This window comes from Bos grunniens, chromosome 20 (assembly GCF_055505025.1).
Source record: "Bos grunniens cultivar Pamir isolate PY7600 chromosome 20, Bosgru_T2T1.0, whole genome shotgun sequence".
NCBI lineage: Eukaryota > Metazoa > Chordata > Mammalia > Artiodactyla > Bovidae > Bos > Bos grunniens.
The window spans coordinates 38,519,713-38,537,367 of record NC_141184.1 but is presented as its reverse complement, the minus strand read 5'-3'; the positions used below and the strand labels follow the sequence as shown (position 1 = coordinate 38,537,367).

The 17,655-nt window shown below is 38.9% G+C and overlaps 1 protein-coding gene across 2 annotated transcripts in view; it reads left to right on the top strand.

The window, feature by feature from the left end:
• The window catches only part of C6 (complement C6), a 78,733-nt gene that overhangs the window by 16,321 nt on the left and 44,757 nt on the right, over nucleotides 1-17,655 (top strand). For both annotated transcript variants that reach the window (XM_086362546.1, XM_086362547.1), the window contains exons 5-7: nucleotides 3,607-3,748; nucleotides 8,504-8,642; nucleotides 13,887-14,087. In XM_086362546.1, the coding sequence (XP_086218672.1) occupies nucleotides 3,607-3,748; nucleotides 8,504-8,642; nucleotides 13,887-14,087 (482 nt within the window). The remainder of the gene's footprint in view (nucleotides 1-3,606; nucleotides 3,749-8,503; nucleotides 8,643-13,886; nucleotides 14,088-17,655) is intronic.

Here is a 17,655-nt window from a genome sequence, read left to right as displayed (position 1 = left end):
AGTTTGGAACACAGAAAGGTTAACTGCAGAGCCATACAAGGAGATGAGTGGTTCAAGCCCTAAAAACCCCTGAGCTCCCTAAAACATTTCAGTAAAGCATTTTTAAAAGCCAGGTAAGGGAAGGGGGTCACAGGATATGTGATCAGCTCATGCACAGTTCTCTGACTGGCTGGTGATGAGGTAACAGGGTTGTGTCACAGAGGTTAACTTTATCAGTCCTTAGGCTCCAGGAAGCCTGGGGCTACGTGTTCATGGTCATAAAGAGGTTAACATCTTCCATTTGGTAGGGGGTTTTCACACCTTTGAAACAACTCAGGATATGTGCATCAAATGTGTGTGTATATTCAGTAGGTACTTCAGAGAGGAGCTAAAGCAGAGGATACGAGAGAAGGCCAGCTGGGAAAGCCCCACAGGGTCCTGCTCCATTACAGAAGTATCAAATGAATAGACTTTCTTACATATCTGGTACCCTGATCACAAACCTAGGTTAATGAGAATTGTACCTTGCATGTGTATCCCTACCTCCATCTGATAAAATGTGAGTTTTACAGTAAAATATAAAAAATCAGCTCTTGTTCAAGTTTATAAGTACTAGGTTCAAAACTTTTAAAAACTGTGAGATGTGTCATTTTTTTCTCCTTTAGGTAAAGCATCTCTATTTCAAACTAAATTACCCATTCTGCACTGCTCTAGGAAAAGCAAACAAGAAAAACCAGAGATGTGTTATTTTTAAAAACAGGGTATCTTTCAGGTTATATCTTAGGACCGACAGGAATTCAATTCCCTCTATATTTTCAGTCTTGGGTGATTATGATGCTCGTACCTATAAGTGTCTTGTTATAAAATTTTGAATAATCAAAGGATGATTTAATTACTTTCATTATATTCCACCTTCTTACTGATGATTCTTCAGCTCAGTTCAGTTGCTCAGTCGTGTCCGACTCTTTGTGACCCCATGGATTGCAGCATGCCAGGCTTCCCTGTCCATCACCAACTCCCAGAGCTTGCTCAAACTCATATCCTGAGTCAGTGATGCCATCCAACCATCTCATCCTCTATCGTCCCTTCTCCTCCCTCCTTCAATCTTTCCCAGCATCAGGGTCTTTTCCAATGCGCCAATTCTTCACATCAGGTGGCCAAAGTATTGGAGTTTCAGCTTCAGCATCAGTCCTTCCAATGAATACTCAGGGCTGATTTTCTTTAGGATGGATTGGTTTGATCTCCTTGCAGTCCAAGGGATTCCCAAGTCTTCTCCAACACCACAGTTCAAAAGCATCAATTCTCTGGTGCTCAGCTTTCTTTATAGTCCAACTCTCACATCCATACATAACCACTGGAAAACCATAGCTTTGACTAGATGGGCCTTTGTTGACAAAGTAATGTCTCTGCTTTTGAATATGCTGTCTAGGTTGGTCATAGCTTTTCTTCCAAGGAGCAAATGTCTTTTAATTTCATGGCTGCAGTCACCATCTGCAGTGATTTTGGAGTCCAAGGAAATAAAGTCTGTCACTGTTTCCATTGTTTCCCCATCTATTTGCCATGAAGTGATGGGACTGGAGGCCATGATCTTAGTTTTTTGAATGCTGAGTTTTAAGCCAGCTTTTTCACTCTCCTCTTTCACTTACTTTCATCAAGAAGCTTTTTAGTTCCTCTTCACTTTCTGCCATAAGGGTAGTGTCATCTGCATATCTGAGGTTATGGTTATTCCTCCCGGCAATCTTTATCCCAGCTTGTGCTTCATCCAGTCCGGCATTGTGCATGATGTACTCTGCATATAAGTTAAATAAGCAGGGTGACAATATACAGCCTTGACGTACTCCTTTCCCTATTTGGAACCAGTCTGTTGTCCCATGTCCAGTTCTAACTGTTGCTTCCTGACCTGCATACAGATTTCTCAGGAGGCAGGTCAGGTGGTCTGGTATTCCCATCTCTTGAAGAATTTTCCACAGTTTGTTGTGATCTACACAGTCACATACTTTGGCCTAATCAATAAAGCAGAAGTAGATGTTTTTTTCTGGAATTCTCTTGCTTTTTCTATGATCCATTAAGATTATTAACCCCCCAAAAGTTGAAACTAAGTGCTTTCTGGGGAACTCTTTATTAGTAAAAATAAAAAATAAAACAATTCAACAAAATATATAATTTCCTCAAGCACTTTAGTTGATCAAAATAGTCACTCATAGCTGTATTGAAATGTTGATCACAATTTAAGATAGGTAACGAGATGTGTGTGTATGCGTGAGGGTGCTCAGTCGCTCAGTCATGTCTGACTCGTTGCAACCCCATGGACTGTATAGCCCACCAGGCTCCTCTATCCATGGAATTTTCCAGACAAGATATTCCTGAGTAAAACATTCAATCACTGTTGATGAGACTTGTACAAAATGGTACAGATGCCAGCATTCCTGATTATATGCAAGAGACTGAGGAGCAGGAGACAGGCTATCTGTCATTGTAGACAAAGTGTTTCAATTTCAGTAATATACAGGCACACACTGTTTCCTAGGATCATTATGAAATTCAGCAAGTTTTAAAAGAAAGGGAATTATCCGAGTTGGTACTATTTTCTAAACTCACTCACATAAATTGCTATCTAACACTGTGGTATCCAGGAATTTAATGTGTCCAAAAAATAGATATAGTAAATTGTATGTAGTGAAACTCTTATTATGGTAATTATAACAGGAATCATATATAGTGAATATCTACAATAAAATATTTAATAATGTATAGTAAAGTAGGCGTTTCCCTGGTGAATCAGACAGTAAAGAATCTGCATGCAATGCAGGAGACACAGGTTCTATCCCTGGGTCAGGAATAACCACTGGAGAAAGGATTGGTAACCTACTCCAGTATTCTTGCCTAGAGGGCTACAGGCCATGGAGTTGCAGAGTCAGATACAACTTAGTGACTTACACTTTCACTTTTTTTTTCACTTTTCAAAATAATTTTTTATAGTAAAATATACTGATAGTAAGTGTGCAATTTGATTTTGACAAATATATACACCCATATAAATAACCCCGGATCAAGGTACAGAAAATCTCCATAAACCCCAAAAGTTCCTTGTTTCCTGTTTCTAGTTAATCCTTCTTGTTCTTTTTTTTTTTTTTAATCCTTCTTGTTCTTGAACATGAGATAAAAGACTCAGATGACATGACTCGTCTGTGTCCAGCTTCTTTCTCTCAATATAAAATTTTAGACATTAAGTCACGTTATGTGTACCAGTAGACGTGTGTGTGAAACTATAGTTTTTTAAAAATAAAAGCAGTGACCTTGAGTCTATTATCCTGAATTAAAATTCTGAGCCTCTTGTTAATTTTCTCCTACAGAACATGATTTATGCAGCAAGCTCACTGTAGTGGGAATGGGATTCTAGAGTTATTTCTTTAAGACAATCAGCTCAAGAGTGACTAAATAATTCTATCCAGACTCTTGCAATTCTAAACAAGAGAAAATATCAGTTTGTTATTCCATTTCCTTATTTCCTATCAAAAATAATGAAAACTGGCCCTCTACCTTCCCTTGAAATTTAAAGTAATCACGTTTCAAATCAATACTCTCTTCAATGACCATTACTTGTCAATATTACTATTTCTTGACCAGGTCGCTGCATTGCCAGCAAGTTGGAATGCAATGGAGAAAATGATTGTGGAGACAATTCAGATGAAAGGAATTGTGGGAGAAAAAAAACAGTATGTTCACGGAGCCATAATCCCATCCCTGGTGTACAGTTGATGGGCATGGGGTATGTAACATCTTTTTATCGTTTGGGAAGTAAAACCATTTCAAAACCAGAGCTGGAAGCAGCAATGAAGCAGTGAGACCCACCATTGTCCACATTCCTCATTAACCTCTTACTCCTTCCACTAGTCCTATCTGTCCCTGATACCTGGCTGCCAGGCTTAATGATAAAAATAATTATTTTTAATTTTTAGCTATTTAATAAATTAAAATGATAATTTCAGTTTAGCATTTCAACATTTAGTGCGTAGTAGACAATGTTATGAGTATTTCATAAACATAGTTTGTTTAAAGTCTTATGGCAGGTATTCTTTCCTTCCTGAGTTCCCTCAGGGCTCACCCGTTCACCCTTGGTGGTAGCTGCAATTGCTGATGATTGTGACATCCTTTGTTTACTGATATGGCAGGAAATATTCCATTTCTCAAATGGTTTTTAAGCATCATTCAATGACGGGTATTTTAAAAATCACCATTGTGCTTTGATCTTCTAAAACTTATTCACAATATTTCCCTATTACAATCCTATTTAAAAAAAAACAAACAAACAAGCAGAAAAAGAAAAGAAAACAGGAGCTAAGCCTTAGTTGAAAGCATAAGAAAAACCAGTAAAGGTAATTTCTTGTACTCTCCTGTTCTCATGATAAATAATTCTCCCTTCAGTTTTTGGTCAGAAAGCAAATAGTATTATACAGGCTTTTATTGCTTTGTAGTGAGATTTTTAAAGTCTTTACTTGTACTGCCCGACTTGCATAAAAAGAAACCTTGAGGCACTAAAGACAAACAGCAGCAGTTGCAAATACAACCTCATTTGATTAGAATGAAAACTAGCAGCTGTAGAACCAAACTCAAGTATAGCAGAAAGTGGAACAGTCATTAATCTGGAAGTAAGAGGAGCCCTGTTCTAGACCTGAAAGTGTTAATCGCTCAGTTGTGTCCTGACTCTTTACAACTCCATGGACTTTAGCCTGCCAGGCTCCTCTGTCCATGGGATTCTCCAGGCAAGAATACTGGAGTGGGTAGCCATTCCCTTCTCCAGGGGATCTTCCTGACCCAGGGATCGAATCTGGGTCTCCCGGATCGCAGGCAGATTCTTTACCGTCTGAGCCACCACCTACTTCTGCATTAATTCACAATATTATGACCAAGTAAGTGAACATCTCTCAGCTGTAATTTCCCCATCTCTAAGTTGGATGGCTACAAACTGATTTGAGGTTGTCCTGAGAACTCCTAGAGTTATTTCAACAAGAGTGTTTCACAGCATCTTCTTATCAAGGTACAGAAATGGTTTCCTTTTTTTCTTTTCTTTGGAAGAAAAGCTCAGCCAAAAACTCCCACTGATAATACCATTTTCCAATGTTCTGATTGATTCTGGGTAACATTACAAACTCACCTCTTGTTCAGTTGATCTAGACTCTCGAGTTACAGATGGGAAAGACCACATGCTATGTGTACTTTGGCAGAAGGACCATGTGGGACTCTGCCAACCAGAGCTGTTGTCCCAAGGATTCTCAGAAATGAGCAAAACCCGCTGGCTCAGGGACAGCCAGTCCTCTCCTCGCCTCCCCAGGGATTGAGAGTTCTGAGAGCTGCTTACTGGAATCTCTAATTATCTGGCCTTAAAATCACTGCTTCTCTCCAACACATTTCTACCCCAAAAAAGAAGCTTCCTGAGTGACTGTCCTTCACTTTTAAATGGCATCTTTCCAATAAAGAATTTAACAAGACATTCCAACATTGCTACTTTGTCAGCATCAGTCACCAGGTCTGAAATCTGAAGCAAGAATCAGGCAATAACAGTGTGTTGTTTGTGTTCTCTCAGGCTCAGACAAGGTACAAATGCATACACACAGATGCACACACACACACGTAGAAGTAAATACACAAACACACATGCATATTTATATACAGAAATTCTAATGAAATTCAAAAAGTTATAAAATATAACATTAACGTCAAATTAGATAAAACACTTTAGAAACCTAACATATTAAAAGCCACCATGTGTTTGAGACACCAAAATGTTTAAAATCAACTTAAATACCACAGAGGCGAGCAGAGAAAATAGAGCCAAAAACTGCTCCATAGCTGACTTCACTTCTAAAAGTCTCCTTGGGGTGCCCTTACAGAGCCACCTCCACAGAAGTCCTATCTTCAGCCTCTGCCAGCAGTGACTACCATCAGAGAGATTCCTCATGACCTGGGAGCCATTTTTCTCAAGCCCTTTCTTGTTTGTGATGAACTTATAAGTACACTGTATAAGGCAGTATAAGATCATCAGTTGTTTTTTCCTCATTGCTGCTGCTGCGGCTAAGTCGCTTCAGTCGTGTCCGACTCTGTGCGACCCCATAGACGGCAGCCCACCAGGCTCCCCTGTCCCTGGGATTCTCCAGGCAAGAACACTGGAGTGGGCTGCCATTTCCTTCTCCAATGCATGAAAGTGAAAAGTGAAACTGAAGTCGCTCAGTCATGTCCAACTCTTAGCAACCCCATGGACTGCAGCCTACCAGGCTCCTCCATCCATGGGATTTTCCAGGCAAGAGTACTGGAGTGGGGTGCCACTGCCTTCTCCTTTTTCCTCATTGACCCCTCTTAAACCAGAAAGTGAGTCCTAAACACCTGTGTTAGTCATGCTAACTTAAGTACTTTGGAAAGTTTTTCCCAGACCAGCTCCTCTTACTTCCTCTCTCAAATGCCCACTGATACAAACTCAAATATGGATGAGAATTTGACTATGAGATATATCTTACAGGAAAGGTAAGAATCATTCTTTTTTTTTATCAGTTTTACTGAGATCTGATTGACATGTGGGTTTTCCTATTATGTACATCTTTTATTCTCACACCATTGCCACACCACAACAATTTTGATGCCAGACATAGGCAGGGGGTTCCCCCCACCAAGCAATTGTCTGTGACACCAGGTGACTGCCCCATAATTTAATTGAATTTCAACCTTAGCTACCTGAAGATAGTATTAGATTCATAGGTTAAGGGCGCAGTCCTGCAAGACTGCCGCCACTCCCCCAGAATGTCAGATACTGATTCCAAGTTCAGGTTCGCATATGTGCTTCTGTCACATCGAGATTCCCATAAACTCCTCCTTGGGTTTGATTAATTTGCAAGAGCTACTCATAGAAACCAGTAAAACAATTTACTTAAATTTACTAGTTTGCTATGAAAGAATATGATAAAGGATACAGATGAACATCCTGTTGGGAGAGAGAGGTATGGCAAGGATGTGGAAGGGGCATGAGCTTCCATGCCTTGCTTGGGTACCACTCACCTGCACCTCCATGTGCTCACCAACCTGGAAGGTCTCTGAACCCCATACTTTTGGGATGTTTATGGAGTCTTCACTACATAGGCGTAATCCATCAATATCTCTATTTTCAGCCCCTTTCCCCTTTCTGGAGAATGGAAGGTAGGGCTGAAAATTCTAAGCTTTGATTCATGGCATGATCTTTCTTGTGACCAGTACCCATCTAGGAGCCCACAAAGAATCACCTCATTGGAACAAAAGACACTTTTATCACTCAAGAAATTTCAAGGGGTTAGAAGCCTTGTGTCAAAAACTGGGGTCAAAGACCAAATATTAGAAAAAAAGATGCTCTTAGAGCTCTTACTACGTAAATTACACAGGTTTTGGGAGCTCTGTCCAAGAAATGGGCAGCAGACGCCATCATGGGTATTTTCTATTATCTCATCATTGGTTTCCCTGGTGGCTCAGTGGTAAAGAATCCACCTGCAAGGCAGGGGACGCAGGAGATGTGGGTTCAATCCCTGGGTTGAGGGATCCCTTGGAGGAGGGCATGGTAACCCACTCCAGTATTCTTGCCTGGAGAATTCCATGCGAAGAGGAGCCTGGTGGGCTACAGTCACACCAGGTGGTGGGTCTTTGTGGTGGGTCACAAAGAGTCAGACATGACTGAAGCAACTGAGCATGCACGCATTATCTCATCATATGTGATTCAGCAATACTAAATTTTTGACAAAAAACTTTTTTTAAAAGAATTAATTTAACAGATATTAATATCTATGAGAACTTGGAAAACAAGTAGCATTCTGGAGAAGTTCTTATCTACCACAAAACAGTTTCTTAAATACTTGATTTATACTAAGCTAATTAATCTCTCTGTGCTTCAATTTCCTCATTTGTAAATGTGTATAATAATTGTACCTATATCACATGGTTGTCATAAATATTAATTAAATATAATATTAATATCAAATACAGATCAAACAGTACTAGACACAGTAAACATTATGTAAGCATTTGCTAAACAGATTTTAAATATCATTATACTTATTAGTAAAAACAATAATAATAGATTACAATTCTATTAAAATATTACTATTTCATTATTAGCTCTTTATAAGAATTCTTTTACTATATGATAGTAAAGAGAGTGGATCCAGAATGGCATAAATTATGTAGTAATTTATTTCATAATCTGCTTCCAAAGTTTGTGTTGGTTTTGTAAGTCATGAAATAATTATAAACCTAAATTTTATTTCATAGTGAAAGCTTGGAACAATTAAATAAGTGGAATATAGAGAACCTAACAGAGCGAGAGGGGTTGAGTTTTGACTTCCAGATCTTTTTGGATACCTCACCATAAACTGGAAAACATGGGCTTTCCTTCAAGCCATTTGTCAAGAGTCAAAAAATGCCTAAGGGAAGAATTTCTTTCATATAACTACAATAAATTTTAAAGACTGCTTTACATCTATTGAATTCTTAAAAATTACTCTGTTTCTAGGTTTCATTTCCTGGCAGGAGAGCCCAGAGGAGAAGTCCTTGATAATTCTTTCACTGGAGGAGTGTGTAGAACTGTCAAAAGCAGTAGAGCAAGTAATCCATTCCGTGTTCCGGCCAATCTAGAAAATGTCAACTTCGAGGTACGCCAGCCTATCTTGAGGGCATTCCAAGTGCCAATGGTGATTATAAGCTAAATTTCAGTGAAAAAAGAGTCATGAAGGAAGGGACAGAATAAAAAGGTAATGAGCATTCTTCATCGCTATCATGTGCTGACATTTATTCCTTCCACAGCTCAGTAATGTCAGTGTTTTCATCCTTAATTCACAGATGGAAAACAAGGAAACTAATTTGCCCAAAGTTATACATCTATCATTTAATTGGGTTCAAGATTTAAGCACAACTTTTCCAAATTCTGGAATCCATGCTTTCTCCCATGAACAAATAGCTATAATAGGTCCCCACTCAGATAAATGACTTGGTATATTCAGAATCCTCTACCATAGTTCTCTCAGATAACCACAAAATTTAGACATAAAACACATCTAAAAAATCCAGATGAATTTAAGCATAATGGGGGTAATTCTATTTACCTTCCATCCCATTTTACTAGTTGGTTTGGTTTTCTTTTCATTCTTCTGAGTGATAAGGGGCCGTGTATTATATATTCTTAGAATCTAGCCCAGTGCCTTACACATGATAAGTACTCCATACTTGCTGAACTAAAGTAAACAGTTTGTTTCTTCTCATTTATGATAAGGCAAACAAGAAAGACACGACTTTAATTGTTGTATCCATGCATACAAATTTGACATGCTAGAGAGAATTTCAGAAAACCTAATGATTTCTGAGACCACTTTTCAGATAATATGCATTCAGCAAGTCATTCGATCCTTTAAAAAAAAGATTATATTCATATAAATATAATCATTTTCCAATTTGACAAACTCAACTTAAAAACCATCTAATACATATTAATGGATGTGGAGAAATATCCTTGGAATCCAACTGCCAAGTTCAAACTCCTATGGGGAGACTTACCTTGAGAAGTCCCACCTCTGCCTGGAAGTAAATGTGACAAGAGTAACAGGTGACCCTGACCAGGTAAAGAAAATACTCGCTCTCTCGCCACAGATCCAGAAGATGCTAACCCCAGAGGATTCACTACCACCAAGGGAGGTAGAAAAGGCCTTGCTGGAATGCTGAAAAAGAACTCAGAAGAGACATACTTCCAAAGAAAAGATAGCATCAAAAATTCTGTCAATGATGGAAGATGTATTCTATTCTTAAGACGTAGGCTCTCTAGATGGAGCTAAAACCCAAACGTTTATATACATGATTGTTATGTTGAAGGAAGGTTTCTGGCTCCTAAACAACCAATCCATTAGCTTACTTTCAAAATAAACCCCCCCCAAAAAAAATACTGCCTATACTCTCAGCAAGCATCTCTTTTATACAGTTTTACAAGTAAAAACTCTTGGCTCAACACATGATAACAAATGTGGACAGAGTTAACACTTTACTCTTAAATAATACTATGAGTTTTACTCAGGTGCCATAACCACCTTCCCAGAAAGAGAAATGAACTTTATGTTCCTCTTATTAATAATAGGAGGTTTAAGATCACTGAAGTTAGAAACTTTCTCAGAGTAATGCAGCAAGTAAATGGCACAGTGGAATTAGAATTTGTGCCAGATGAGACCTTGATAGTAAAGTATCAAGAAAGATATTAATGACTCTGCAACAAGTGCCAGGTCTGAGTACCTGTCATAAACTCTCATTTAAAAGGTATCACCTGTGAAGTTCACCAATGATGTGCTGCTGCTGCTGCTAAGTCGCTTCAGTCGTGTCCGACTCTGTGCGACCCCATAGATGGCAACCCACCAGGCTCCCCCATCCCTGGGATTCTCCAGGCAAGAATACTGGAGTGGGTTGCCATTTCCTTCTCCCAATGATGTGCTAGAGCCAGTTTTTCCAGCTTACAAAAGCCAACTGTTAAATTTTCAGGACTTTTGTAAGCTGATTATTAAGCATGACCATTATTAGATATTAAATATATGGTCTTATATTAAGATTAATGATATTAAATTTAAATAAAGATATTAAAAACACATGATAATTACTCAAAATATATCATTTCTCAATTATTTTGGCACATGTGACCATGAATCTATGCTCTTGAAGTTACTTGCATTTATTGTATCATAAAAGTACTACGTAATAATTTGCAGGACACAACACTTAACCATCAATGCCAATTGGCAGTCCTTGCTAATTGTTATAAACCATTAGTTTCCCCACCACACCACTAAAAATAATAATTTGCTACTGTGTATCTTTTTCCAAGTTTGAATTCAGGAGTATCACATAGGTAGTTAGCTTGAAATCAGCATAGTAGGAATATATACAGCAAGAGAAAGGTCAATGCTGTAGTATTAAATCACAGGTTTGTTTTTTTTTTCCCCCTCTCAGACAATTGATTTTTAAACGTTTACCAGCAGAATACTGGATCTACCCGTGTAACTTAGTAACCCAAGCCTGCATGCCAAGTTTCAGCAGGAAATACAGCCTGAAATTCCTCATTCAGAAGGAAGTAGATTCTTCTCGTTATCCATGTAGTTCTGAAATTCATTCAACCTTAAGAAGCTGCCTGAGTTAGTCTCTATCTATATGTCATTGAGTTTTAGATAATATTCAACTGCTGAGGAAGGTCATGGTGATATTTCTTCAAAGGTATGGAAATGACCAGAGCCAAGGTCACTTACTTTCCTTACAGTAGCTTACTTTCCACTGACCCCTGTATTACTTTGTTCCGGCCGTTAACAGGCATCTGTGCAAATCTAAGCTGTTCCCCACCGAAAACAACAGAGGAAGAGAAATTCAGCAGGCATCTGACTCCCATTCTTCTACAGTATCAGAGCATATTGAGACAAAGGAAATCATGAGCTGGCCGGTACACAAAGACTAGAGAAGGCTGCTGAATGGAAGGCAGTTGGACAGGAAGTCAGAATGGAAGACGGTAGGAAGAATCCTGCCCCTCAGGGATCTCCCAAGTGCTAAATGCAGAGCTCTGTCACGGTACTACCCCTGCACCAGTCCCCAGAGTTGTATCACTATCTCAGGACACCTCATCTCTTTTCTTAGGAGTTGCTGCTTGCTACTGGCTAGACACTAAGTACTCGCTGTCACCAGCGAAGTACAGAGCACAGTTATCACTAGTCTTTTTGATTCTTACCAATACACTGACCTACCTAGATAACATTTCTTGCTGCATCCTAAAGCCTGAAAGACTTCAAAGGTCTGCAGTGCCCCAAAGCCTCTCTAAATCCCTTGTGAAATTCAGAACTTTAGGCTCTGTCTCTAACCCTCACATCACAAGCAACCAAGTGTCGCCCATCCTGTCCGTTCCCCCAGCCTCTCTCAACTGTTTTCTACCCCTCCCTACAAACCCAGCTCCTTTCTTCAGACACAAAAGTGAAAATGTCGACACATTTCAAGCTCTAGGAGTCATCAGCCCACAAGATCCACAGATAGTCAGGATGGGCTAGAAATAAGATGTAAAATGGGGATTAAAACCTTTTTCCCAGAGCTTGCTTAACATCTCTTTCTGGGAAAAGCTAGGAAGATGAAGCTAATCAGAGCTCGCCAGCTGTTCTTTACACATTATGAAAAGAACTCTTCCTCCTTTTGAAATTGTCTTGGCTTTCCATATTCCTGTTCATGGAACAGCATTCCCATTCATTATTTCTCTCTCTCCCCACCCCTGCCCCGCCCCCCCACCCCCACGCACATGAACACACACACATTCACCTCTACTTGGTCAACAACTTCTGTTGATTTACCTCCTAAATATCTTTCAAATCCACCACTCTGTCTCTATCCAACCAATGTTGCCTTGGACCTAGCCATTCTGTTTCAACTGACTTTTTTGCAACAGTTTTTTAAACTGCTCTCCTTGCCTCTACTTTAGCTATAGTTAACATGATCTTTGCAAAACAATCTGTGGCATCCCCAATTTTTCAATCCTTCAATTAATATTGTTAAAGAACTTATTAGATGCAAAATCTTGCCTTTAGAAGTCAATTCAAATGCTTTATCAGAATATACGAGGCCTGGCCCCAGTTTCCCAGTTCAATTTTTCAGCATTGCTCAGCGATAAACTTGCCTTCTCACCAAGCTAACATACATGGTCAGATTTTCTCTGAGCTTCTTCCCAGGATACCCAATGTCCTTACTTTACATGCAAATATATTTTTTCTTTAAGTTGACACATCTTTTCTTACATGAGGGTTAATTTATAAAACTAAATATATGTAGCCGAGGTTTTTAAACAAATATTAAAGAAATGTCAGCAACTACATTTAATTATGGTTGTATTGCTTTGTTGTTAATGGATGCACTTCATTGTGGACATTTTAAAAGCTAACTAGCATGCACTGCAATGTCTCAAAGGAACCCTGAACTTTTGACCGTATTTTACTGTTGAGCAAGACTCTCTTGCAGCTGGGTTATTTCTTCCCTTGACTAATTGTGCAAGCTATTTAACCATGACATGTGGTTTGCCTCACTGTGCATTTTAATATTAAATAATTTAAAACAAGAGTTTTTTTCATTACCAACAAAACAAGCATTTTTAACATAAAGAGGTACTCTTCAATCAATCAACTTTGCAACTTTTAAAAATTTGTCCAATGTTCTCTTCTTACTAGCATAACCATAGCAAGGGTTTACCTTGTGCTTGGAAAATTCATCAAGTACTCATAATTCAAGTTTCACTGGCTGCTGTTTCTCTTCTTCTCAGACCCAGTCAGATGAAAACCGATCACCACCTACCAGACAGAACCAATGGATTATTGGTGATTTGTTCTCTGTCTTGCAGACTTGGCCAGTGAAGTGCTAATGCCCAGTATATGAATAAGGCTGAGGGGTTCAGGATGGAGCCAGAGCAGAGTAGGACAAGATCTGCCCTCCACTTTTCTAGGTCTCAATTTTCTGAAACATACCTTCCATTAGCTTGCAAAGAGCATCAAATTCACAGGCAGACTAAACATAGGTCTGTGTTCTTGTCACCTCACTAAATCTCAGTTTGGGGTCACTTCCTTGGTGGTAACTTCCCTAGTATTGCCTTTCTGAATTTTATAGTTATTTGTGGCAATCCCCTTGGCAACATAATGCTACTCTCATTGAGTGTCTGCTTGTCTCTCTCCCTCACTAAACTATTAACTTCCTGAAGACACAGACTAATACTATTCCTTGTTCTCTAGGAAAACGGGTCCACAATAACTGTTTACTCAATGCATCAATGAATGAATGATCATTGCATTAGGTGTTCACAAATAGCTCTAATTTCCTGAATTACGTTTTATTTCTTGTGGATTTTCCTCCAGGTGCAAACTAAAGAAGATGATTTGGAAACAGATTTCTACGATGATTTAATTGCTCTCGAAGATAATAAAGATCAAGAAGCCTTAGGTTCTGGCCTAGCAACGAGCTCTTTTCGTGTACCCATTTTCTATTCCTCAAAGAGAAGTCAAAGCAGCTCCCATTCTTCTGCCTTCAAACAAGCCATTCAAGCCTCCCAAAAAAAGGTAATAAAAGTGGTTCTTGATCTTCTTAATTTCTCCTGAAAAATAACACCAATTCCAGCAATCGTGCAAGGAGAAGGAGATCATTTTAATATCAAATAGTAGGATTTCTAACATAGATTTAAGTAGACTTACTTTTTTGTTGTTATAGCCCACTTCAAAAGTTATAGAGATAATAATGCCTTTTTTGCAAGCATTTGGCTGTGTTTGTGGTTGTGTTCTTGCTCTTTTAACTTTTGTCTTATTATTTTAAATGCTTTTCTTATAAAACACATGTAACAGAATTTTGCTTTTTTTTTTTAACATAATCTGACAGTCTAGGGTCTTTGCTGGAGAAATTCAGCCAACTTCTATTTAGTATCTTTCCTGAAATATTTAATCATGCTCCTTCCCTCTTTAATATATTTCACTCATTTAACTTTGTTGCTAGTTTCTTGTTTCTTTACTTTTCTTTGTCACATTTCTTCTTACTTTTTTTGGTCATTTTGGAAGTTCTACTAAACTTTTAAATTCTGCTGGTACTTACCCTTCTCTGGTTACTGCACATAATTAAACCAATGTTTTTCTTTTATTCCATAAAGTGATATATAGCCTCCACCAAAGGATCAATCATTTTTCTACTCCCCGCATTCCATTCCCACAATCTCCAAACATACTTGCTTCTTTCTTTCCCCACCACTACCACCACAAGCCTCCAAAGCCTCCAGTTTTATTGAGATAGTTCAAAATCTTTGTATTCCAAGTTATTCCTAGGGATTGTTTCGTATTCTTTTTTATATTATATATGTTCATTAGTAATTTATTCTGGATCTCATCTTCCCTATTAACAATTCCTCACATAATACTGATAAATTCCAGTCCAGAATATGTATTTTGTATTTGTGTATTACTATGTATATGTGTATGAGTATATATTTTATATAGGTCTAGCACTTTGGCCACCTCATGCGAAGAGTTGACTCATTGGAAAAGACTCTGATGCTGGGAGGGATTGGGGGCAGGAGGAGAAGGGGACCACAGAGGATGAGATGGCTGGATGGCATCACCGACTCAATGGACGTGAGTCTGAGTGAACTCCGGGAGTTGGTGATGGACAGGGAGGCCTGGCGTGCTGCGATTCATGGGGTCGCAAAGAGTCGGACACGACTGAGAGACTGAACTGAACTGACCTCCCATATACACGCTCATCACCACTTCTTCTTTGATCTTCCCTTTCTTGAGATCCTGTTCTCATGCAATTGCCATATTTTCAGTGTTTTCTTTAGGTAGGATACATGCAAAGTATATTCCCTAAATCCTTATATATATACAAAAATGTCTACCTTTTAATTGAACAATAAAGATGCAAAATATCTTGACTGGATAAAGAAATCTTGGAACACAGTCTTCTTTTCTTGATAGCTGGTGGATGTTATTCTACTATCTTCTAATTTCTATTGTTACATAGGAAAAATTACATGTAAGCTGATCTTCTTTCTTTTGTTCTCTCTCTGGAAATTTGCAGTTTTTAATACTCTAAGCATTGGACTTTATCTACTATTCTTGCCAGGAATTAATGGAACTTTTCAATACATAAAACTGCATCTTCATTGGTTAATCTTTCCTCATATCTTCCTTTTTCCTTTGTTTGCTTGTAAAATCTTCTAGATATGTATTCCAACTCTTAAGTGATTTAGGGGTTAGATTTCTATTAGGCATTTTTAGACATTTACAAGTGTCTTTTAAAATAGTATCTATTTCTCATTACAACCACCACTCTAAGTAGGATTTATTCTTTCCAAAGAGACATATGGGAAGATTGAGTCCTGAATCCTAGAACTTGAGGGGAGATGTGAAAAGAATAGACCAAAGTACCAGTGTCAGAACCAAAAAGACCAGCACTGGAGGGCACCATTTTATTGCTCTTTATGTTTCTACCATAGTGCCCCTCATATTTTTTATTAATTCATTCATATACTTATGTAGATATGAGTACTTATAATACTTTCGGAGAAGGCAATGGCACCGCACTCCAGTACTCTTGCTTGGAAAATCCCATGGACGGAGGAGCCTGGTGGGCTGCAGTCCATGGGGTCGATAAGAGTCGGACACGACTGAGCGACTTCACTTTCACTTTTCACTTTCATGCATTGGAGAAGGAAATGGCAGCCCACTCCAGTGTTCTTGTCTGGAGAATCCCAGGGATGGAGGAACCTGGTGGGCTGCCGTCTATGGGGTCACACAGAGTCGGACACGACTGAAGTGACTTAGCATAGCATATAATACTTTACAGATAATTTTTCCAAGCATTTCATTTGTCTTCAAAAGAACCCTAAGAGGTAATGTTGTTGTTCACTCAGTCATGTCCAACTCTTGCGACCCCATGGACTGCAGCATGCCAGGCTTCCCTGTCCATCATCATCTACTGGAGCTTGCTGAAAGTCATGTTCACTGAGTTGGTGATGCCATCTGACCATCTCATCCTCTATTGTCCCCTTCTCCTCCCGCCTTCAATCTTTTCCAGCATCAGAGTCTTTTCCAATGGGTTGGCATTAGGTGGCCAAAGTACTGGAGTTTCAGCATCGATCCTTCCAGTGAATATTCGAGGTTGATTTCTTTTAGGATTGACTGGTTTGATCTCCTTGCTGTCCAAGGGACTCTCAAGAGTCTTTTCCAATACCACAGTTCAAAAATATCAATTCTTTGGCACTCAGCCTTCTTTACTATTTAACATGTAATGGTAGATATTTTTAACATCATTTTGCAGATAAGTAGATTGAAGTCCATATATTTATTTTTAATTCAACTGACATCCATCACAGACCTACCCTGCATCAGGCACTATACTCAAATACAAGAAGCTAAGTGACTCGTGATCGTAAAATGAGTAAATGCCAGAATTGGGAAATGAAATCAATTTTCTAATTTTTGCCCACTATTCACATCTACCACATTCTATTTCAAGCTTCTTGCTTATTTTCATCAAACTCTGAAAAGAGTATAGCTCTAGTGATATGAGCATGTAAAAAAAGAACAAAACAGATTCCTTTTATAACACAGATTGTTAGCCTACTTTAAAAATTTTTTATTTATTTATTTTTGACTGTGCTGGGTCTTCGTTGTGACACAGGCTTTCCTCTAATATAGAAAGTGGGGGCTACTCTCTAGTCACGGTGTGCAGGCTTCTCACTACAGGGGCTTCTCTTGTTGAGAAGCATGGACTTGGGCATACGGGCTTAGTTGCTCCACGGCATGTGGGATCTTCCCAGATCAGGAATCAAACCCATTTCTCCTGCATTGGCATGCAGATTCTTTACCACTGAGCACCAGGGGAGCCCCTGTTAGTTCACTTCTGAATGGATTATGGGTTATATCATGGATTATATGATGCCCCTCACGTCCTTCTTTTAGTTTACTGAAAGTCCTCCAGGTTGCATATCCAGGATTGGAAATGACTGCCCAAAAATATAATCAAAGATGAGGAGAGAAATGGAGGTGCTGAAATATATATGTGTGTGCGTGTGTGTTGTAGTCACTCAGTCGTGTCCAAATCTTTGTGATCCCATGGACTGTAGCCCACCGGGCTCCTCTG